A 22,384-nucleotide genomic window follows, 5' to 3' on the forward strand; every position below is an offset into this window, starting at 1 on the left:
TAACTTTAATGAAATATCTTTTCAGAGTCCATCTGTGGAACTGAAATACTGGATCCCAAAACCAGTTCAGTGGTTTTGGGCTACAATAAACACTCATATTCCCCAGAGGATGACCTTTGGCCACCCCTTAGACTTCTACTCCAGCATTTGATCATTTGATCAGCATATTTTTCTTCATGATCAAATACCTGAAAAGCTAATGACATAAAACGTAAAACCTGCTGTAAAGTGTGAGGATAAGCATTGGTTGAGCTGGCAGCCCCACACCAGCTGACTGTCCCCCCTCTGCGGGAGGAGGCGGGGCGCTAGGACCGTGAGGCAGGACGCTTCAGGGAGAGTAAACACTTCTTTTCAGACTTTTATTTGTGGCTCTCAGACTGAGCTGGGCAGGTTTCTGCTGTGGGACTGACGGCGCGGAGCGTCTCAGTCAGCATCTGTCTCTTTATTTCTGCGCGCCGTGGAGGAGCGAGCGAGCGACATTTGGGCTCTGGAGGACGAGAGGAGGCAGAGACAACCTGTCCGTCAGCGGAGAGGATGAGGAAAAGCTTGGGAATGACCCTGAGGGACTCGTCTGATGGGGAGGAAAACTTGACTGGCATGTAAACACAGACCATCGATCTCTAATCGGGAGGTAATTTGTACAGTTTAGTGGTTTGATTGATTGAATTCTCATTTTTAGTCATCCCACTAGAGGCAGACCCCCACTGTGGCATATTGGGGTCTTTGCATGAATAAAGGGAGAGCTTTTCACAGTCTGGTGATAATATGGAGTTTCTGGATGATGTTTCAGCCCTTTATTTGTCCTCTTTCAGTCTGTTTCCATGCTGTTTCTGGTCCTAAACATTCCTTTAAACACCTCTCCAGCTACTTGTGATTCTTCATTGTGTGACACATGTTAGAGGGAGCTGGACTTCATTTGACTCTGCTGCATGTATATCACACAAGATTAGATCACATCTGGGTGCTGAACAGGGAGCTTTAGACCCACACTGGAGTGTTTTGGATCCCTGCATGAGGTATTCGTCCACTGAAGGAGAAAAAAGTTTTATATTTTCCTTTTTATCTGCAACACAGTGACTATGAAGGTGTATTGGCACTAGCTTCTGTTACTGAGGCAGCCCAAGACTCAATTCTCTCCCACCATCTAGCCTCTAGTTATATGTTGACACTGTTTCCATCAGAATGAGCCTCTTAAAACCCTAAAAATTGCTGCAGAGTTTGGTTTAGAGCTTTGAAATTTCATCTTAAAGAGTCAGACAATGCGTTTCAGCACTGAAACAGGCTCTGCAAACACAGCTATTTCATGGATTTACATCACCCTTACCACATCTGTTTTACCACAACTTGGTTAATACACTTCTCCACCAGCAGCCAATTTACCACTTAAGATCCTCTGTGACTGTCTGCCACAGCTGTCATGTATCTGACACGTCAAAGTGGAGAGACATTTGTACTTTCCCCGCTTACAGGAGCTGCTTTTGTAACCATGCCTCCTCTGGAGCAGCACATAGGTGTGTGGACAGGCCCCACCCTGCCTTTTGTTGGGGATAATGCTCTTTTTTCTTTAGCTGCTGTGCCTCAACTTGTTTCTTTTTCACTTTTCACACACCTGCCCTCTTCATGCCATGAGTGCCTCAGGGTCCACAGCCTTTAAAGGGGATCAAGTATCTCCTTGTCCCCTCTAATCTGTCCTGAGAAGTAGTTAATGTTTGATGGGGAAAAAAAACTTCTCTTGATTGGAGGGTTTTTACTGTAACCTCTTGTTCACCTCGTCAGTCTAACATGAAGCAGAGTTTCTGTCCTGATCCTATTTAGGAATATGTTTTGTTTTTAATGATGTCTTTTTTTCCCTTTTTTGACCAGCACAGCTTCACTCTGGCCTCTCAACCATGTCTGCTGCCACTGTGTTTCCCCTTTAATCGACCCTTTTCTTTTCCTCTTTAGGAATTCGTCTGTGAGGTTTGGACCCAGCAGACATTAAAATGCTGGTTTGTTTCCATCAGGCTGAAATCCTATTTTCCTGGTAATCTATATTGTAGGAACAAGAGGTCCATTGTTGCCTCGCCACACCAGATGAATCTCAGGCCTGCGTTGCAGCATTGGACTTTGCACGCTGACCTCACTTGCATTAGGAGCTATGATTTATAATCAAAGACAAACTGAGGGAGATTTAAGGGGGATTAGTTCCTGTTTGAGGTTGTAGTTGTTTTCCAGACAAACATGCAGGAATTCAGCCACTTTAGGATAACTTCAGCTGGTTTTTTTCACTCCAGGTGCGTGATTACTTTGTGTTGCTGCAGTGTTTTCCGTCACCGTCATGACGCCACGTGACAGCTCCCACCTGACTCACCTGCTGCTGCTCCTCCAGCTCCTCCTCCCACTCGCCCTGTGCCTCCTGCAGCCTCCCCACGTCCCCACGCTGGTCCCTCACGCGCCGACGCCTCTCATCCGCTCCCGCTTCAGCGCGCGGACCCAGCTGGACTTCACCACGCGCTGCAACTCCAGCTGCTTCCACAGAGGAGAGCACGAGGCCCTCAGGGAGCAGCTCACGCAGAAGCTGGCCTTTGAGACGCTGTACGCGGACGGATCCCGCACTCTCACCACCGTGGACGTGGAGGGTGATGATGAGGAGGGGGGTGTCCCTGCTCACCCGTCACCGTGGAGAGGTGCGGGAGCCAGGATCAGGCACAAGCGCGTGAGGCGGCAGATCTACGGAGCAGACGGACGATTTAACATCCAAGGCGACCACTTCCTGCTGGATTACCCTTTCTCCACGGCCGTGCGCATCTCCACCGGCTGCACCGGGGTTCTCGTGTCTCAGCTGCACGTCCTCACAGCTGCCCACTGCGTGCATGATGGGAAGGATTATGTCAAGGGGGCGCGGAAGCTCAGGGTGGGCTTCCTGATCCCCCCGTCCATCAACGGCACCAAATCCGGCCTCACTTCTGGCAAGAAGCCTCTGGTCCGCTGGGTGAGGGTGAAACGCACACGCGTGCCAAAGGGCTGGATCCAGGGCCCGCAGGAGGCCAGCATGGACTTTGATTACGCCCTGCTGGAGCTGCGCTGGCCTCACCGACGCCCCTTCATGCGCCTCTCCGTGGCTCCCTCCTCCGATGACCTGGCGGGGAACCGCATCCACTTCTCCGGGTTTGACAGCGACAGATCCGGGGAGCTGGTGTACAGGTTTTGTCCCGTGGAGGAGGAGTCCAGCGACCTGATATACCAGCACTGTGATGCGCGGCCCGGAGCCAGCGGCTCGGGAGTGTATGGGAGAGTTTGGGACAACAGTTTGGAGCGCTGGGAGCGGAAGGTCATCGGCATCTTCTCCGGACACCAGTGGCTGGAGATAGATGGGGAGAACCGGGACTACAACGTGGCCGTGCGCATCACCCCTCTGAAGTTTGCGCAGATCTGTTATTGGGTGCATGGGAACCGACTGGACTGTGTCCAGGACTGAGCATGAGAAATACAAGGGAGCACAAAGTGATAAAAAAAAAACACAGGGTGAAATGTTGTATTTCCCCTAAAGAAAAAAAAGAAAAGAAACAGGATTAAAAACCCATTTAAGAATAACAACCTCCAATAGATCCATTCACTCACTTTAGGATCCAGTTCCCCCTCAGTGAGTTATTTCTCCCTGTAACCTCTGGGCCTATTAAACTAATCCGCCTGTGAGATCATCACCACGGCATCTTTTAATATGTTTTTGCCCACAGCCTGAGGAACAGCAGTCAGCATTTCCACAGTATTAACACAAGCCACTTTTTTACAAGAGGGGTAAAAACACTTTTCCTCCTGTGTGTCAGTAGCTCCAGATGATTTTCCTACTGAGGGTGACGGTCATCTATTGACATCTTGTCTTTTCTTATTTCTCACTCTCTCCTCTGGTTTTAGGGAAATGGTTTTATAGTTGTTTTTTTTTAGCTCTTCCAGGGTTTTTGGACACTTTTCGGCCTAACAACAGTGTGTTCCGGACAGACAGAGTGTTAACTTTATTTTTTTTGGAGAAATTCTTGATATATTTTAATAAACAGAGATTTATAACAGTGTGTCAGTAGTCTTGACTTGGTTTTCAGGAGTGGTGTCGGGGCGCCACCCTGTGGTGGGGACAGGTACGGCAGCAGCAGAGATTAGAGATGAATTAATCTGCAAAAGTTTATTTTCTCCAAGGAAAAATGGCAGAAGTATTTGGTTACAAATTTCTCAGCTGTAAATGCTTTTAACCTTTCATGATCATAAACTGAATGTTTGTTTTAGACTATTAGTATGACAAAAGTTTAAATGTAAATTTAGGATTGTGATGGCACTTTAATATATTTGTAATTTTATAAACTAAACAATTAGCTGATAATATAAATAGTTGCAGCCCTAATTTTACTGGGTGATTATTCTTGATCTCAAATCATTTGTGGAGTAAGGTTTAAACATAATTTGACTTTACAATCTACCACAACGGTGATGGTTTAGAAGATACAACTCAGTTTGTTGTATTGTTTTTACTAAACAAAAAAAAAAAAAAAAGAGGGAACAAGTCAGTAGTTTAGTGCTTTTTATTAGAGATAAGGAGGCGATACAAAACATCCACCATTCAATATTCAGGCTTAACTCCAACCGCTGGTCTTTCATATACACATCGCTCCCCATCAGACCTTTGAACACCAAAGTTTTTAAGAGGATCCTGGTTTTAACAAGTACAAGGAATGTTGTCTTTTTACTACATCAAATGCAATGGTTTTCTGACCCAGAACTGGAAATAAAAAGGAATCACTCAAGTTTTGGAATTTGCATGTTCAAAAAGAAAAAACAATTGAATAACAAAACAAAAAAAGAAAAAAATATATATATTTAAACCGTGTTCCCCCAGAGAAGGTTTTGATGTGCAATCAAGAGTGAATTAGTTCATACTACACCTAGTCTCAACTACACACACTTACAAAACTTAACTTGAAGTTTGGCAAAAAAAAATGTAGTTGGAACGATTACTGATTTGATGGTTGGAAAACTAAAGGTTGTCATCTGTCCCTTTCTCTGCAGTCATTCAAATGGAACCCGGAAAGAACAAAACCCCATCCTTAAACATGAATATGTGTATTTAAGTTTCAACATCACCGTCATCCTTCCTCAGTTGTATCTTAATTTTTTTCCCCTAGTTCGTGTTTTGTTCATAATCTTTATGTTGCGTGAATTGGAATGACAGTCTGTATTTGTGGAATTTATTTTTCACTTGACCCCAAACCCACCCACAATATCCCACCCTAAGAGTCCCGCAAATGGTGCTGGTTTCTGCTTTTGCCCTTCACCAAACCACACTGGAATGAACAGCTAAACCCAACAGATGTGTCTGAAAGGCCTCGAACGAGGCCAGAGTGGGAGGGGGGGGGGCAATATTTATATAGGGGATCCTTCCAGGCTGACTACTGACGAGCCGCCAAGTTTTTCTGCCAGGGTGTGCCGGTCTTTGAGGTCTTCCAAACCGTTCACCTGCCACTCATGCTTAATACCTGAAATTAAAAAGACAAAAACAAAATAAACACAACAGAATTACAGAGAAATACAAAGAAATAAATCTCACTGTATCACCACATTAAAAAAAGGTTTGGGTCCCTAAAGCTTTAAAAAAAAGCCTGTCCCTGTAGTGGGATTGCCTAGTAAATGTCTATTGACCAAACTGTTTAATGAGTGGGGCGATGTAATAAATGGGTAAAATCCTGTGAGAAACTATATGGATTAGCTTATCCAGCAAATATACCTGACAAAGGTTCTTCAGAGAGATGCAAAATAAAAAAAAATTAAATATTGTAAAAAGCCTTGCTCATTGGTTAGTAAGATTGCCCAGAATAGCTCAGAGGAGAGACTATTTCACTTCATCAAAATGGGCAAGTACCTGAATGTGAAGTGGCCACTGCTAACAGGTTAACTAGTAGTGAGAGGTCTGTCTGAAAACATGTAGTAAAGATACACATGATGGAGGCAGAACCAGTGACCTGTCCACTCCAGGGTCTTTTGCAATGACACGTTCAAAACGTCATGAGATTAGTAAGGGATAATGCCTAATGATGGGAAAAGAAGGCGGCGTGAAGAAGGAACCATCTGACACGCAGCAGTCCATTAATTCCTGATTATGGACACCTCAAAGGGCACCCGTGTACAGTTGTTATGTTTGTGAAAATCTGATAGCTAGCTACTCGTCATTAAACAAACGACAGGCCATGTGTAACGTCACTGTCGGCTGCAGCCTGAAGCTGCCAGTTGAATGAGAGACGACCATTTATGCTGACATCATCCTACAGGATTGTTGCCCTGGTCTTTGCAGAGTTTTTAAAGATTGCCAACAAAAACCCCAGATCACAGGCTCACTCCCATGATCAGAGAGCAGCTTGTGTGTAACCGTCTCCATCCTGTGGCGTGAGAGGACCTGAGGGACCACACTCACTGTTCGCTTGTTGACGTGTTCAATACATTGTAAACAGAGGCTTTGACTGCCTCCCTGTTGCTATGGTTACTCATTTACTGTAGCGTGCGCATTAATTGAGAATAGTTTTGCTGGAAATACTTGGTAGGTGTCCTTGCCGATCAGAATCATGTATTCAAGATAATGACATTTAAAACAGAAGTAAAAAAAGAAATCAAATTAAATCAATATTGAGAGGACTCAAACTGGCTCCACTGACCAGTGATGTCACCCAATATTAATGAACTACAGACACAGAAGACCACTACTACCACTGTGTCAGTAGACTTAAGAGGGCTACCTTTGGGTATAAGAGGAGATGGTTACTCTTTAAAAAAAAAAAAAAAAAAATGTATTAGACTAAGGATGGCTAGTTTATGCTTAAGTTCCTGTTTGTATATTGTTAGACTTTTAAGCAGTATGAATGTTTTTGCCCACATTGGGGCAGCGGAACAAGCAGCATTTATATCAAACAATTTACACACCCAGCAGACATAAAGCAACATTAACATGTAACCGTATGTCTGACAAATTAAATCTAATATTCACTCAGTTTTGTTCTCCAACAAATCCAGAGGGAAAAATCTAGTTAAATATGTGGCGACACTGTGCGCTTACCACCTAGACGCCGACTTTGTCTACCTTTTGAGCAGGTTGTGTGCAGTTATTTTCCCCACTGAAAACAATTTGCCTATTGCTGCCAAAAATAATCAAAACTGCTGTGAGAAGGAACCAAAGTCATGGCTGCTAAACAATGAACTCAAAGAGATCAGGTGATAATTCTGGGTGGCGGTCATTTTGTGCTTTCATCACAAAATATTGATTAGTGCAGGTTTAATTTTAGGTATGTTCAGGTGGAGTTTATTCAAAGCAACAGGTTTCTTTCTTCAGCTTTGTGATTCTCAAACTGCTTTTCCATCAACAAAACTACAATATAAACTGCTATTTACCTTCGAATTTCCTCTTGATAGCATCTTTTGAGCTGGCATAGATCATCTTGCTCTTCAAGGGGGCACTATCTGGGGCCCTGTGAGTAAGGGGGAAAAAAAATTATTAAAGCCACGTGCTGTCTTAATGATGGTTATAAACTCTTCAATGCCAGCTCTCACCAGAAGATAAAGACCAGATCCTCCTTCTTCGTTTCTTTGGTCTCATAGGTGGCGTCATACAGGGCGTAGCGGCAGTCATCTGGCGGCAGCATCTTCACAAAGTGCTGATATGGGTCCTGGACGGTGGTTCCCAAGTCACCCAGCAGGATCTCTTTGCCATCATCCAGAACAATGTTCTTGAGGTCCTTGCTCAGGCAGAACAGAATGGCCTTCTTCCTCTTCCTCTTCTCATCCTCATTCGCCTGAGCCTTGCGCACCTTCATGTCATTGAAGACTGCGATAACTTCATCTGTGACTTTCACACCGGAGGCCTGTGGAGAGAACAATCTGTTAACTCGGCGTTTGATGTTTTCACAGTTTAACATGGCAGCTGCTATTACTTCAGGGTTTTTCTGAAACTGATCATGCTAACGACCGACTATGTTGGTTTTATTTTATTTATGATACAATCTTTTTATTCACCTTGGATCGATTCAGGAGATCACTACGATGTAAACAAGACATTTTAAATGGGCTTTATTGTTTACTCATAAATGTCAAACTCACCGTTTCAAGCTTTTCAAATGTGAATATTTGTCTTTTGATTTTTTAAAACGAAATGTTTTGAACTGCTGGCCGGCCAAACCAAGCAGTTTTAATATCTCAACTTGGGACATTGTGACACAATGACCAAAAAAAATAAGTACAAGTGACAACTAACTGAGAATGAAAGTAAGTCTTAGTTGCAGCCACAGCGCTAGTTTTGCCTGAACAAGTCAGAGGAAGTGCCTGAGACAGCAGCATGTGACTAACACACACACACACACTCCTTACAAGACATGGATAAAGACTTCTGAAATGCAAAAAGGTGCGGCAAGGACAACGCGTCAGCCATGATGGTAGAAGAGTTAAGTTGTCAAATTGCGCAATCGTCAGCAAAGATCAAATGAGGGCCCAAATGAAATCAAACCTGATGAGTCGGTCTGTACAGCCTTTTTAAATACATTTACTATGTATAAAGTCAGACGGTGAGAACGCTGAAGACCAGAAATAAAATTGTGTGGCCACACTGCTTGTCCAAAGTCCACCTCGAATATAGCTATAAAACATTACATAAGTTCCTTATGTGAGCAGAGGGAACAGCCATGTGTCTCTACCATAAAGATCACCATGTGGGTGAGGGTGTGGTCAGGAATTAAGCATTTCAGTACACAGCTTAGTCACAGACAATGGGGCTTCTGTAGAAATATAGAATACAAGTCACATCGCAGAGTTACAGCTGCTCCATAAACTCACTCAATCAGGTCTTCTGACTCTGTTTAAGGCACCCCATCAGAAAAAAATGCAGTCTCAGGAGAAGATGAAGAAAACTGCTATCTACCAGCAATGTGTCAATGGAAATAACAGACAATGAAACAGGAAATAATGGGGCAGGAAAGACAGAAGAAAGGATCCCAACTGCAAAGCTACAAGCAGGCACTGTGTGTTTGCTCAGGGTGTAAAAGAGACCTGTGAGATAAGTGAGATTTGGTGTAATCATTAACCAGCAAACAACCGTACTCACTTCCTTAAAACTGCACTCATCAATAAAATAACTGTACTGATTTTTTTTCATTGCAGTTGTAGCAAAGTCTGTACCAAAGACTAGAGATATTTATACTTTCTTTACATGCAACACGAGTCAGCACATGACACTCGTCTCACTGCATTCTTTCTCTATGATGATGCCAAGAAATAATTTATGACACAAGCATGACTTACATCTGTACAGTCAATAAAGACCTCTTTGTGTCTACTTCTTCCTCCCCACTGACTTGATTTGGCCTAATTTGCCATGATATTGTTTATATCCTGTTTATTTTTTTTGTTGTAGCAGCGAGCTAAAATCACCATGGTGATCACCAGACTCTTAACTTATCTAATCTTAAGCAGGGAGACAAGGTTCAAGTGACTCCATGCAAATCTAGCCACAGACCCAAGAATTCCTTTACACACCAGTATCACATTGACCAGTTTGACTCCCAAACACTGGCCTAATGGGTTCATAGTCACACTGGTATTAAAGAAATATATGCAAAAAAGGGGACTGTGTGCAGCTGGCAGATTTAGTTGGTGGCAGGTTGTCATCGTTGCAGGCTCAGCAACAAAAGGCAATACACAAAATAGCTGGATGTTAAAAAAAACAACCTATATATATATATATATATATATATATTTAAATGCGCGTGTTGCACAAAAAAAAGGATATTCTGTGGTATCTGGCATCTCTATGTGTGGATGAATGAAGGAATTTGTTAATTAATCCCTGTTGGTTTGCTATAGTAATCTGATGGCGTGACTGGCATGCCGTGTATAAACGGCCTTATAAATTAGATGCGCAACCAAAAAAAGATGCGCAGTACCGACCGTGAAGATCCAGAGGAAGCGGCCCGTTAGCTGCAGCTAGCAGACACAATACTACCAAACTAGCGTTACATAATGGTGACAATTCCGTCAAATATTAACTACATCCTAATGGATACATGGCAGCGTTCACACACGGCTAGTGGCAGTAAATTTAATCTAATTTCTGAATCGTTGTAATTCGCCACCGAAGAAAATGGTCTTTGCACCAAATTCAGGGTGGGGCCATGAATGCAGCACACGCACATGTGAGAGCTAGCTTGCTATATAAGGCAAAGCTCGGCTCACAGGCACCGACCGATACGCAATTCACACATTTAGTGTCAAACCGAAACCCCGTCACAAGCCAACTAATTGTCTATGTTGCATCACCGTGGGCGGAAAGTGACCTTGTTTGGAGCACGTAGTCCACCAGCGTCTAAAACGCCTTTAGCCAGTTCGCCGTGTACAGACAAAGAACCAGAAAATCTCGGCTAGCGCCGGCCATAATGGATGTCATTTTGTGGCTCGGCTAACGCTAGCCAGAGCTCGGCTAACAATACACAGTTAGCTGGTTAGTTAGCCCCGAGGCGCTGCTGCACCTGTCGGCGCAGCGCCGTCATTATGTGCGGTATCACCGTGCGGGTGAAGTACCGGCAACTCGATGCGGTGAGAGCGAAGGAGCAGCGACGGAGAGAAGACAGACACAGACCGGAGCCTGGCAGCTCTTTGTCGGCGTCTGGAGGAAGGAAATGGCGCCAGTGTTCTGGGCCTCTCACTCGTTTTTCGCGTCTCTTTTCTCGGTCTCAGATGAACTACGGCGCTGAAAATGTGCTGAATGTAAAAAGCGGCGGTCTGAGGAAACAGCCATTAGCCGTACAGCCTCCAGGACCGACACCACCGACTCTAGCAGCGGCTCCTGCGGCACAAACCCCGTTTGACGCTAAAACCAGCACAGTCATCCCCAAACCAGCGCAAACACAGCACATCCACACTAGACCGACGAAAAGACACGGAGGGAGACCTACCATGGCTGTAGCTCTGAGCGGGTCAGTGTCTGGGTGCAGGCTGAATGGACCAGGGTGATGAATCGTCAGTCTCGCTCACACACTGGATACTCTACGTGACCGCGCCTATATGCGCGACCCCGGCTATGAGCGAAGTGCACGAGCAGGAGCGCGCATGTGTCAGCCATGACAGCCCGGCTGTGTTATTCTGGTGTTTACTATTGATCCGTGTGTTTAATCACCAGTGATCACACACAGAGAGCATTATCTGGTACCATCTAATTATTTAATATCTTCTGCTGTGCATCTCATGTGTGCACATTAAACAGGATGCGCAATAAAATTATTTTAACACAACGGTCAACGCTTTAATGGCATCTGTTTGAGGGGAAACAACATTTTTACCTCTTAATTTGTCTAATATATATATGTATATTAAAATATTTTCATCGTTGGCACCTTTTATTAATAAACTATGTCTCCTTTGGCGGCCACCATGCATGAACAAACCAAACATACCGAACAGGAAGCAGAGAGCATTATGGGAATATGTGTTTGTGTAGTATTTGAATAAACCTACAAATCCCCAGGTAGTATCAGATGTGCACGATTATAGTAGTATTCAATAGTGCTCCAGTAGTGCCTGATTTACAGCTGAATTAAGGAGATTATGATCAAACCCGCTGATCAGACCACACGTTTCAGACTGCGGATGCTCTACAGCTATACCTTTATTTTGTTGCTGTTATTATAACCTGTTAATAAAAAACAAAAGATACACATGCAGGCTCTGCTTGAAGCCAGCGCAGTGTCGGTTTCAAGGACGTGGACGCTATTAATTATTACACTAATGGCGGGATAGGTGATGAATAAATAATGCTGCTGCTGTGCTGCTGTTTTAGCCGACATTCAGCAGCCAGCCAGGAGCAAAGCGGCTGTCAGGGTGGGAGGAAGTCCTCCGCCGTCCCTCCCCCTCTCTCCCCTCCTCTCTCCCCTCCCCTCCGTGCGGTTTTTGTGGGACTCACTTCCTTATTTGGAAGTGAACGGTGAGCGGCGGCGGCCGGTGCACGCGCCTCGCTCACAGCGCGAGGAGGGTCGGGCCGCGACGCTGATCACCATATAAGGAAACAAGGGACACGAAACTCGCTGTAGCAGATTTTTGTACGCGGCATCTCTGAGAGGGGAGAGAGAGGCAGACTCTCACAGTGGGTCAGTGTGAGGATGAAGGGCAGCGGGAGGATATGAGGGACCGGGCTGACACATCATCATCGTCATCATCATAATTTCACCGGACATGACAATAATAACAATAATAATAATAATAGGGGCATGTGAGTTGAAGCGTCACAGCTCTGTGCTTGTAAACACAGACCCTTTAAACTATGACCCACATTCATTATGTGGTGAAACAACCAGTAAAAACAACACAAATTCATATTAAGAACACATGATCTCATGTGCTGCCAACAGTCTCAAGTCCACCATTCAGAATGATATGGTAGCTTTTTATGACACTCACAGAACTCACTCTTCCTGCTGTAAATACTATGAATTGTTATTGCTCATCCTGTGGCCTTACACCTTGCATTACACAGCGTGCTGTGGTTCTTTGTTTATATCTCTTACCTTTGCTTTAGCTCTTTGGTGTCAAGGACCACCATATTGGTACACAGCATGCTGTAGCTCGTATTTGTTGAGTTGTAGTCTCAGGTCTATACTGTGATCTGGCACATTAGCAGTGAAGAGTGTGGAAACTATTACTAGAAATCATTGAGCAAAGTTCTTGTTAATTAGATAAAAGTGAAATTCTCTTTTTCTGGGGACCCCCTGGAATCCCTCATGGACCTTTTGGGATCTCCAGACCACAGGTTGAGAACCACTGTTTTATATATATCATAGTTAGATGAGTGCACATGGCTTCGGTAGCCTACATATTACATCACATACTGTATAATGATTTATTGTTTCTACTTACCGTACCATGTTCCATATTGATTTATTGCTCATTCTATAGTCATCAATATCAATCAATATCTATAATATCTATTTGCACTTTGATACTGTTTACATTAACTGGTTAGATGCTGAACTGCATTTTGTTATTTTGCTACATTCTGTGTACAATGACAATGAAATCAAATCTGCAAAAACAGACATATGTAGCGGTTTGGTGGATTATGACTGAAGGTGGACGATAATACTCAGAGGTTTTGTCCACTATTTTGTCACATAGTAAGTGTCTGATGTGTTTGGTAAGAGCCCTAAAAACATCCCATTTCCCTTTTTTCAGTTTTGCACACCCTCCATGCACGCATTCATGCCTGGTGCCGCTTTTTAAAAATAAAAACAGTTGAAGAAAGAGATTAGAAAGCGCATTAACAGTTTCAGGCTCTTTTTATTCTTTATAAAACAGCATTTCTCAAATCAAGGCCACCATAGCCCTGCAGGAGATGATTACATTAGCTGTTACTACAGTATTGCATGCATTTATTCACTATTGGAATGAGCTGTGTGCAAACAGCACCAAAGAGGAGGGCGAGTGCAATAGTAAGTGCTTGTACAACATCTTGAATTTTCCTCCTCTTGTGTAAAGGAACAGACGTGGAATGTGCAAAACGATGGTTAGAAATCATGGATTGAGAAAGTCTTTCATGCAGCACATTTCCACATTACGGTTTTGGCCTTGTATTCTTATGACTATAAACCTGCAGTATCACTGAGAGACTAAAGCAGTGTTAATCAACGTTCTGTGACCACTCTCTGTATCTGATCACATGAGACGTGTGTTTAGCTGTTCAAGTGCACAATCACTTCGGACTACAGTCTAAACTAAAACCTAATAAATCCACTGTGCAGTCCCACCTTTTTAATTCCCTGTATGACTGATGTTCGACCAACGGCTGATTGGTCAAATGGCTGCAGGACACAGGACAGCCACTCAAATCCATTTTCTGTTGGTTTCTACTGCTCATTACTCATGTTTTGTTGGTTTATTTAAACGTCCTGTTCATTATTTGTGTGTGACTCTCCTGTTTACACTGCAGATAATATTTTAGCTTATTTACTGAGGTTTGAAGTGATAAGAGTACACGGCCACAGTAAAACTGAAATATTTAAAGCTAAATCTTTGGCTGACTGGTCGTAGTTTTATCATGTTGGACGCTCAACACCTTTGAGTATTCCTATGATCTCTTCTCTTTGGAGTTGGAAACTTTTGCAGAACATAAGGTCTTATCTACAGTCTAGAGTCTAGTATATAGTATCAAAATCTACAAAGTTTGAACATATTTCCATCAAGGAATAAACGGCAAAGCACTTGAAACAAATGAGATTCAACTGAACTCCCATTATGTGCAACTTTCAAAACCTACTGTGCTATATAAAAGTGCATATCCTCTTCTCCTGCCAAAGTATTGACTGCTCACCCTTCTAGGAAGGCTAGTTTATATCAAATATGAAGCAGGTCGACAAAAACAACGGAATGTTTTTAAGGCCACAAAGTAAAAAAAATATAGCCACAAAGAAATATGTATAAATGTAGAAGCTTTAAAGCCAGCATTTGTTTTTTTTTTTAAAGGTAGTTATCTAAAGATATGCTGCCGAAGCTCTGTTTTGAAAAAGCACCCTGACTTCTCCTGTTACATGCATTCAGCTGAGATAGAACATCTAAGTGTCTTATAGGTTTGAAGGTAAACATCGACTTGTCTCTTAAGACCAATTGTAAACTTGTAAAATCATGGCAGTGTCAATTAAAGACATGAAGTATCAATAAGAGGGATTGTTTGATAGTTTTAACTCCAGTTATCTACCACTTTACGCCAGCCCAGACGTTAACAGGCAGAGTGATGTGCATAATAAAGATGCTGGTGAATTGGCATCATGTTTTTACCGTGTGCCAATGTGGTTTAGCTGCATGTTTGTTCCAATGGGTGGCATGATAAGGCTTTAGTGCTGAATGTGTGCTCGTGTTGTTGCATTGAATCGAGATTATGAAGGGTCAGAGGTCCTCTAACTAGATTTCTTCTGGCCACCGGTGCTTGTGCCTCTCGACTTGTTCAACACCGCCGTGGTCTGAAAAACAGACAGAAAGGGAAGACAGTTAATGTGGCTGCATACTGTATCAAGAGTTTCTCTCAACATATGCTGACTTCTGTTTTTTTGACTTCCGTTTTAAGTTGTGGCTTAGTCGTTGAAACTGCTCAGCCTCATTTTTACTGCTGTGAGGAAGAGGGGGTTGAGTAGGAGGCGTCAACTTGACAAAAAACTGTGTGGTCAAAGTGAAACGGAAGTTAGAGCAACTTCAGTTCCTGTACTTTGACGCGTTTCTGTGTCAAACCGATGAATGACTTTTTAAAACATTTTCTAAGAGAAATCAAGTAGAAAGGCAGCGCTAACGGGACAGAGCAGTTCGCTTGCAAGGCCGCATGGTTAACCTGTGATTTTTAGCAGCCACACGACCAAAGGCCGTCTCTGATGAAAAGACTTGATTTGCTCTCAGAAGGTCAGAAATGACCCAACCTAAGCCAGGGGAAGTGCCTGGCTATAACAGCTTTTGCTTGTTGGTAAACTTTGCCCTGCTGGCCAAACACACTCTCATACTGTCAACCAATGAAATAACAGCAGAATAAGGAGACAGATAAGGGCCGTCCACACCAAGAAGGATAACCACAACGCTAACGATGTCAGCATCCACTGTGTCATCGTTATAGTTGTGGTGTGGAGTCTTAACTGTTGTTCTCATATACAGTTTTTGAATATCTCACAGTACATGCTTTTATAAACTATCACTAACCTGGAACTTGTTAATGCCATTTTTGTTACCAGTTTCTGGCAGGTGAGTCAAAAACTGGATTACTACTAATTTCTCTTCTCTTTAGATTGCTGGATGCCATTGATGTTGGGAACGTCAATAGCTCCCTCTAGTGACTTTATGGGTACATGCACTGACAAAAAAGGCTACAATGACATTATTAGGAGCCTGTCAAACCATGTAGACAGACATGAGTTACTGTCCGCTGCCTTCTGGCCCAATAGTCTCACCTGCTCTAGGACGACACCTGCCGCCTGGTCGATGGCTCCTCCGACAGTCCGGTACCGACCGGAGTAGCGGATGAAGGCCCACGCTAGCATGGACATCATGACCACACCCAGAGTGCAGTCACACACCAGGGCGAAGGTAGCCAGGCCAATGAAGAGCAACACTCCTGACAGCACGTAGAGGAAGCACACCAGGACAAACAGCACCGCGGGTGTCCGGAAGGCGCTGAAGAGATTTTTTGACTTTTACAGCAAAGAGAAAAAAATAAATGAATATTCAATGTCATAACCACAACACATGCAACAACAACAACAATATAAATAATATGGTATTATTGTTTCATCAAGTAGAAAAACTGTTTTGTTACCTCATTGTGCTTACTGAACGACTGCCACATTTCCTCCAGCTCCTTTTCCAGTTGTGCTTGGTAACGGTCACAAAACTCCTGTCCGCCCATCTTCTTGGTCGAGGAGAAGGTGTGAAGAGCCTCTCGGAAATAAAAGTGATGCTTTTCCTCCAGAGAGGCAGGAGCCACATAGGGTAAGTCTCCCCCACAAACCTGAGAGAGGAAAACAGAGAGAAAAGAGACTCAAGACATAAGGTTTGTAGTCAGGATCACATGATCATTACCAGCCATTACTTGTTAGAATACAACAGGCTTATACATCCTTCCTCTGCTGATCAAATGGGAAACAAATACAGTCATTCTCTCACATGTAAGTGAACCCACCTTCTCCATGTTCTTGTAATACTGATCTTTGGCTGATGCCACGGCTGCCAGGTTATTGGCCTCTGCTGTTGCCTGTGAGACAAACAGGGGTACGTTAAATGCAGGGTTCCTACATCTTTTCCAAGGTCAACTTCAAGCACTCTCAACGTGCATTTTCTCATTTTAGTACAAAATCAAGTATTTTCAACGATTTTCAGCACCCTGTAAAGGTATTGGTGTCTAGACAAAAAGGACAGAATTAATTAACTAACACATACCATGAGCATCGTCTTTGGCTGTGGCAAGTCCTCTCCTTGGTAAATCTTGATGTAAGCCTGGTGAGACAAAAATCGCAACTTTAGATGGTTTGAGTTTAGCAGGAAAACTCAGATGGAAAAGGTGTTACCTTAAAGAACTCGAGCAGGCCGCGGCAGGTGACCTTGTTTCCATTTATTTCTTTCTCGGCCAGACGGTCAGGATGCAGCAGTTTGGGAATGAGGCTCTGCAGCTGCTCTCTGAACTCTGGGGCCACATCTGACAACGTAAACACACCCAAACTCAGGACAGCACTCAGGATATTCAGCATTCTGCTAAATAAAAAACCTTAAAACAAACTACAATAGTCTGGAAAACAGTGGTTCATACCAGAAAGTTGTCCCTGAAAAGCAGGGCTGGTAGCAACTTCCAACCCAGGGTGAGGTAACAAGAAGCAGGAGATTTGGGTGAAGCATGAATGGATGTGCTCCCTCACTGTTTGCAGCTCCTCATGTTGGGCCTCCTTAACCTTTAAATACCAATGTAACAGAGCGGTGAAATCCCAAACTCAGTATCTAAGATCAGCCACGTGTCTTTATTATATTCTGACAAATCAACAAGCAAGAATTGGCACCTGTAACCGTTTATCCAGGAACTCTTTTCCTCCTTTGAACCCGTAGGTATACTCATAGGGAAAGCTCCAGTCCCTGATTAGGAACATCAGAGACTGTGGGAGGAAAAATACACATTGAATGCATCCAACAATCGAAAGAAGCAATCAGATGTATCAGATGCAACGATGCATCAAATCTTGTGGTCTCTCTTACCTGAAAGGGCTTCAGAAAGATCTCATCCATGGCAAGACGGCCGTACTCAGTGAACAGCTGTGAGGAGGAGGCAGCCATGACTCAAAATTAACACTGAGAGATCTGGAGAGCACCTAATGTTGGTGAATCTAAGACCCGTGTAATTAATATCCTTTGGCTTTAACAATAAATAAGACTAAATCTTACAGTCTTGATCATTTTGAAACATGCTTCACTGACCACATCAGAGCATCATCAGGCTGACTCTTACTCATGTAAACAGACCTGTAGCTGCTGCAGATCGTCCTCCTGTATGTTCTGTGACAGATTGTAGATCTATAAAAGAGAAACCATGTCAGCATACAATGCGAGGATCATTACAGAAAACTAAATCAGTGATAATCAGAGGAGATCAGTCACCTGTATTGAGCTGGTCATGGTGCTGAGGGCAAAGATGGTGGCACAGTCCTTCACTGTGGACTGATTATCAAAGGCTCCCTGAGTGTCCATCAGCACCACTGCCACCTACGGGAGCACAGAGAAAAAAACACAGTGCATGATATATAAGAAAGGATACTCTTATAAAGTTGTTTTGAATATGTCCATCAAATTATAAACAAATAATATAGCAGTATAAAAGGGTCATCACACATGCAACCATCTGCATTAATGTGAGATGTTGAGTAAAGTACAGGACACATTATGACCCGTACAAAGGTATAGGTGTATTTCTCCAACTGTAATGTTCCTCTGTGGAGTGATATATAGTTTTCTATTGCTTTATATATACAATATATATAACTAAAAGACTAAAAAAGAGAGTGTGTAGTTACACAGATGCATGAAGTCGATATAAGAACAATATGAGATGAATTTTAAACAAAAATCAGATAGTGATGAAAGTGAAAAAAATACCTTTCATAGAAAATATTTTTAATTATAAACTACTAAGGTCTAAACACTTTGTTTTATTTTAATTTGTCCGTAACATGTAAACATCCCCCAACATACAGGCATACATACGGTGCATAAACGAACAAATATATTGCTGAGGTACCTCTGTCCCATCGCTCTTCTGGACAGGGAAAACTTCACTCCACAGCTGGATGCCTGTTGTCTCTGGTTCTGAACCTCCTCTCCAGGAAAATCCAGTCAGAGGCTCATCATCTTGACCCAGCCAGTTTTCATCACCCTGCAGAAAGACAAATTACACTTTCAGGATCAGTCAGGGGCAGACTGAGGCTTCTCTGCATAACTTAAAACACAAAAAAAGTACTAAGTGGGGTGTGAACTCCATCAGGTCATAATTATCTCCACAGTTAACTATTCTTTTGAGTGCAGTGAGTAGCCTGTGGTGGCACTACAGCACATGTGATGGAGTTATTCAAATAGAGACTTAACAATGAGCACAGCAAATGTAATACCAAGCATTATTTTAGCCTACAATATATGTGAAGACAAGCAAGCTGAACTCCACTCCTTAACAGATTTTATGACTAAATTCACAAGAATCTTTGTTCAGCAAACGAGTTAGTTCACATGTTACAGCAGGGACGGGCATTACTGTAGCATGACTGCATAAAGGTTTTCATTCCACCCACAGACTGTTAGTGATTTTCCAGATTATCATACCGTCAGCATCACTTGGGTGTAACCTCCCTGCTGCATAGCACTCATTAGTTAACATGACAATATTTCAGCATCAAATAAATCACCTGTAGAGAAGTGATCTTGACTCCTGAATACTGTTGACAGATATGAGACACTGAAAGATCTCACCTCTCTGTACATGTAACGAAGCATGAAATCAAGCAGGAAGCTCTTGCCCTTCCTGAAGGCTCCGGCCACTGACAGGACAACCACATGTTTGTCTCGGACCTCAGGAGCCAACAGAACCCGAGCCAAAGCCTCCGTGTCCAAGGCAAAGGAGTGATTCTCCTTACACACTGTGACGATCTGAACTGGGCCTGGTTCACTCCCCATCCTTAAGGTACTGGTCCCTGTGAATACCAGAGACAAAAACATCAGGTTCATATTAGCACTGGAACAACTGTAGGGCTGCAACCGATAACTGTTCTTATTATGGATTAATCTGAATGTCTATAATTTGTCACAAAAAGTGAAAAATGATAAGGTGATAACTGACGGTTCAAACCCTCAAACAACTATCAGTATAAAATGAAAGAAAGCATAGAAAAGCAGCAAACAATCACATTTACGAAACTGTGAATCTTTTCTTGATTAATTACTTTAACAATTAAATCAATAAGAAAAAAAGTTGGTTATTAATTTTCTGATTGAATCAGCACAATGTTATTTCTCTGCTTAGTCTGCAGAACATATTTAAAAAATATTTTTTACAATATCTTTATTTACAGAGCACAATCATGAAACATTTGGTGGTTACAATTTTTTTTGTTTTTATGCTGGCTGGGCACAAGCAATTCTACAGAATTGTTTAGGCTGGTGGAACTTGTAATAGACATTTCAATAGTGTTATTAATTAATGAACTAATAAACAATATTATTCTGAGCAACTGTGGCATGTGAAATGTTCAGTAAATATCAAATATTTAAAAAATAAATTGGCCACAAGAAAAAAAGGACAAACAAAATAATCACTACATTAATCAATAATGACACTGGGCATTAGACGTAGGCCTAAAGGACAGATTTCTTAAAAATCGCTCTGCTGAAAAAGCTTTCCACCCTCACAAAGCTATGAGATGTGAGTGATAATCACTCTGAAAGCTGTTTACTTATTAAATACCATTATGCCTGTACTGAAAAAAGGGGGGTGGGGGTGAATTAGCCATGCACTGATCCTCCCTTCAGACACAATATTTGGCTCTGTGTAAAGCCAACTGTGGGATGCTCTTGTGGGTGTCATGCTGCTTCGCCTCCAGCTAGAGGATTCAGCATGCTCTCCAACACACTGTTCAACTTGGCTGCTTCAATGGGCCTCATTGTTGCTGCTTTGTGTGGAGGATGTCCTCTCCCATGATGAGTCAGACAGGGAGGTGCTTTCATGACAGGTTATCTGTGGTTATAATACCCAAAGCTCTCTCTCTCTCTCTCTCTCTCCTTTAGTCCAAAAAAAAAAAACACCTCCAAAGGTGTGGCGTTCAGTTGCAGCATGCCAGGCATTTCTGACCTGTGAGTGTGTGAGACCGAGTTGCTGCAGTGAAGCAAATAAACCTGCAGCTGTGGGACCAAACCATTTTTTACTCTGGCTGCGCTTTGTTATGAGCAAATGAGCATGTGATAAACTAAACTGTACAGTCTCTTCTCTGTAATTAATAACGTGGTTTCATGTTAGCAAGTGCCACTTATCGTTGTTGTCTACGCTGACAGTAAAGCTAAGCTAAGATCTCTAAAGTTAACATGAATATATTTGAGGCTCAACAGCTAAATAAAGCCCATAACTATTAACAGACTATCAAACTAGCTAACAGCCTGTATGCCCGCATGTCCTCAAACAAAAACAGTAAAAAGCTGGCGAGCATCTGCTGCTAGCCGTTACAGGAGACGACAGTTCAGATTATCTTTGAACCAATCTTTTAAGATGTTTAGCTCGGATTAGCTTGAAACTATCGTATCTCCTTGCATTAGCTTCTGCTTCGTGGCGTAAAGTTACCTGTGTTGTCTTCAAACAGCTTCAACACAATCTCATTAGAGTCGAGAGAAGTCTCAAACGTGACTTTTCTTTACACTGGCATGAAAACAAATATGAGAATTTTTTTCCACCACGAAACTCGCACACTTCCGTCTCTTGTATGCGCAATGTTGCATGGGAAGTGTAGTTTTTGTGCAATTTCCTGCTTGTACATTAGTCTGTGTACGAACTACCTTACCCGATATGCCAAACATGTCTCATAACTACGGGAAATGTAGTTTTTAATGTGAAGTTACGAATACGGAACTACTGGATAAGTGATGGGCGTTTTGGTTTACACAAATCACATCGAGAGCTTTCAGGGATGAAAATGATACTGTAGCTTAGCAACAGGTTCTTGTTTGAGGACATAGCTTGTAAATGTTTGGCAGACAGTATTTGGTGGAGTGAGCTGTGTTGTTGTGCCATCTAATGGTAATTAGTATAAACAGCATCAACACCCGTACGTGAAGAAAACACCCAAACATTTCTACAGTTATATTTATGGTAACAAACTGCAATCCAGTCAAAGGGAAACTGGTAATGCTACCTGAACATTAAAAACGAGGCCATTTTAACTCATAAAAACGGGATGACAGATTTTAATTGTTAGATTACAAAATCTTTTGAAAATACATACAATTTACAAACAAGAAATTCAGTGCACCCTGAAATGTCAAATGGTTTAAATGGCAGTGAGTTCATCTTTATCATTTTAACTCCAAATAAACTTACAATCAAACTACTCCTGATTGAAGGCAGCTTAATCTTAGCTTAGTTTACAAGATCATTTTTAAGTTGTTCACAGAAAAATGAAACGCATTCAAGGATTCAGTAACATGATATCATGCACATAAAATCAACCCTAGCAAACATGATCTGAAGAATGACGATGGGTGTAAGGTAGTTAACTAGAAATTACAATAATATTATTGTAATTGAGCAGTGCTTTCCCACTTTTTGAGTACAATCTACAAATGCAGCTACATTATA

At 42.5% G+C, this 22,384-nt stretch overlaps 3 protein-coding genes across 3 annotated transcripts; 1 reads left to right on the forward strand and 2 right to left on the reverse strand.

Annotated features, from left to right (window-relative positions):
* The first annotated feature begins 260 nt into the window (after positions 1-260).
* Positions 261-4,049, forward strand: prss23 (serine protease 23). Its single transcript, XM_070837342.1, has 2 exons — positions 261-631; positions 2,301-4,049. Exon 2 carries the CDS (start codon positions 2,318-2,320, stop codon positions 3,455-3,457), a length of 1,140 nt encoding a protein of 379 aa, XP_070693443.1. The 5' UTR covers positions 261-631; positions 2,301-2,317; the 3' UTR covers positions 3,458-4,049.
* A 486-nt stretch (positions 4,050-4,535) lies between these two features.
* Positions 4,536-11,063, reverse strand: cfl1 (cofilin 1). The gene is made up of 4 exons (XM_070836292.1): positions 10,950-11,063; positions 7,561-7,871; positions 7,402-7,478; positions 4,536-5,501 (listed from the first exon to the last, which is right to left on the reverse strand). The coding sequence occupies exons 1-4, from the start codon at positions 10,950-10,952 to the stop codon at positions 5,389-5,391; spliced, it is 504 nt and encodes a 167-aa protein (XP_070692393.1). The 5' UTR covers positions 10,953-11,063; the 3' UTR covers positions 4,536-5,388.
* Positions 11,064-14,486: 3,423 nt separating this feature from the next.
* atl3 (atlastin 3) lies at positions 14,487-21,495 on the reverse strand. The gene is made up of 14 exons (XM_070836291.1): positions 21,374-21,495; positions 19,516-19,736; positions 18,794-18,928; positions 18,157-18,261; positions 18,022-18,072; positions 17,758-17,814; positions 17,565-17,657; positions 17,321-17,459; positions 17,082-17,209; positions 16,954-17,010; positions 16,697-16,768; positions 16,334-16,525; positions 15,969-16,208; positions 14,487-14,999 (listed from the first exon to the last, which is right to left on the reverse strand). The coding sequence occupies exons 2-14, from the start codon at positions 19,717-19,719 to the stop codon at positions 14,937-14,939; spliced, it is 1,536 nt and encodes a 511-aa protein (XP_070692392.1). The 5' UTR covers positions 19,720-19,736; positions 21,374-21,495; the 3' UTR covers positions 14,487-14,936.
* Positions 21,496-22,384: the final 889 nt, after the last annotated feature.

Source organism: Pempheris klunzingeri, chromosome 9, assembly GCF_042242105.1.
Source record: "Pempheris klunzingeri isolate RE-2024b chromosome 9, fPemKlu1.hap1, whole genome shotgun sequence".
In the NCBI taxonomy this organism is placed as follows: Eukaryota; Metazoa; Chordata; class Actinopteri; order Acropomatiformes; family Pempheridae; genus Pempheris; species Pempheris klunzingeri.

What these genes read in the sequence shown, in the direction of transcription:
- cfl1 (XM_070836292.1), bottom strand. An exon ending in GATCTGGTCTTTATCTTCTG is followed by an intron (nt 7,479 to 7,560) that starts GTGAGAGCTGGC and finishes CCTTACTCACAG; the next exon opens with GGCCCCAGATAGTGCCCCCT. An exon ending in TATCAAGAGGAAATTCGAAG is followed by an intron (nt 5,502 to 7,401) that starts GTAAATAGCAGT and finishes TTTTAATTTCAG; the next exon opens with GTATTAAGCATGAGTGGCAG.
- prss23 (XM_070837342.1), top strand. Translation starts at nt 2,318, where the DNA reads ATGACGCCACGTGACAGCTCCCACCTGACTCACCTGCTGCTGCTCCTC.
- atl3 (XM_070836291.1), bottom strand. Translation starts at nt 19,719, where the DNA reads ATGGGGAGTGAACCAGGCCCAGTTCAGATCGTCACAGTGTGTAAGGAG. An exon ending in TTCGTTACATGTACAGAGAG is followed by an intron (nt 18,929 to 19,515) that starts GTGAGATCTTTC and finishes GTCTTTCTGCAG; the next exon opens with GGTGATGAAAACTGGCTGGG. An exon ending in CGTTCAGTAAGCACAATGAG is followed by an intron (nt 16,209 to 16,333) that starts GTAACAAAACAG and finishes TTGCTGTAAAAG; the next exon opens with TCAAAAAATCTCTTCAGCGC.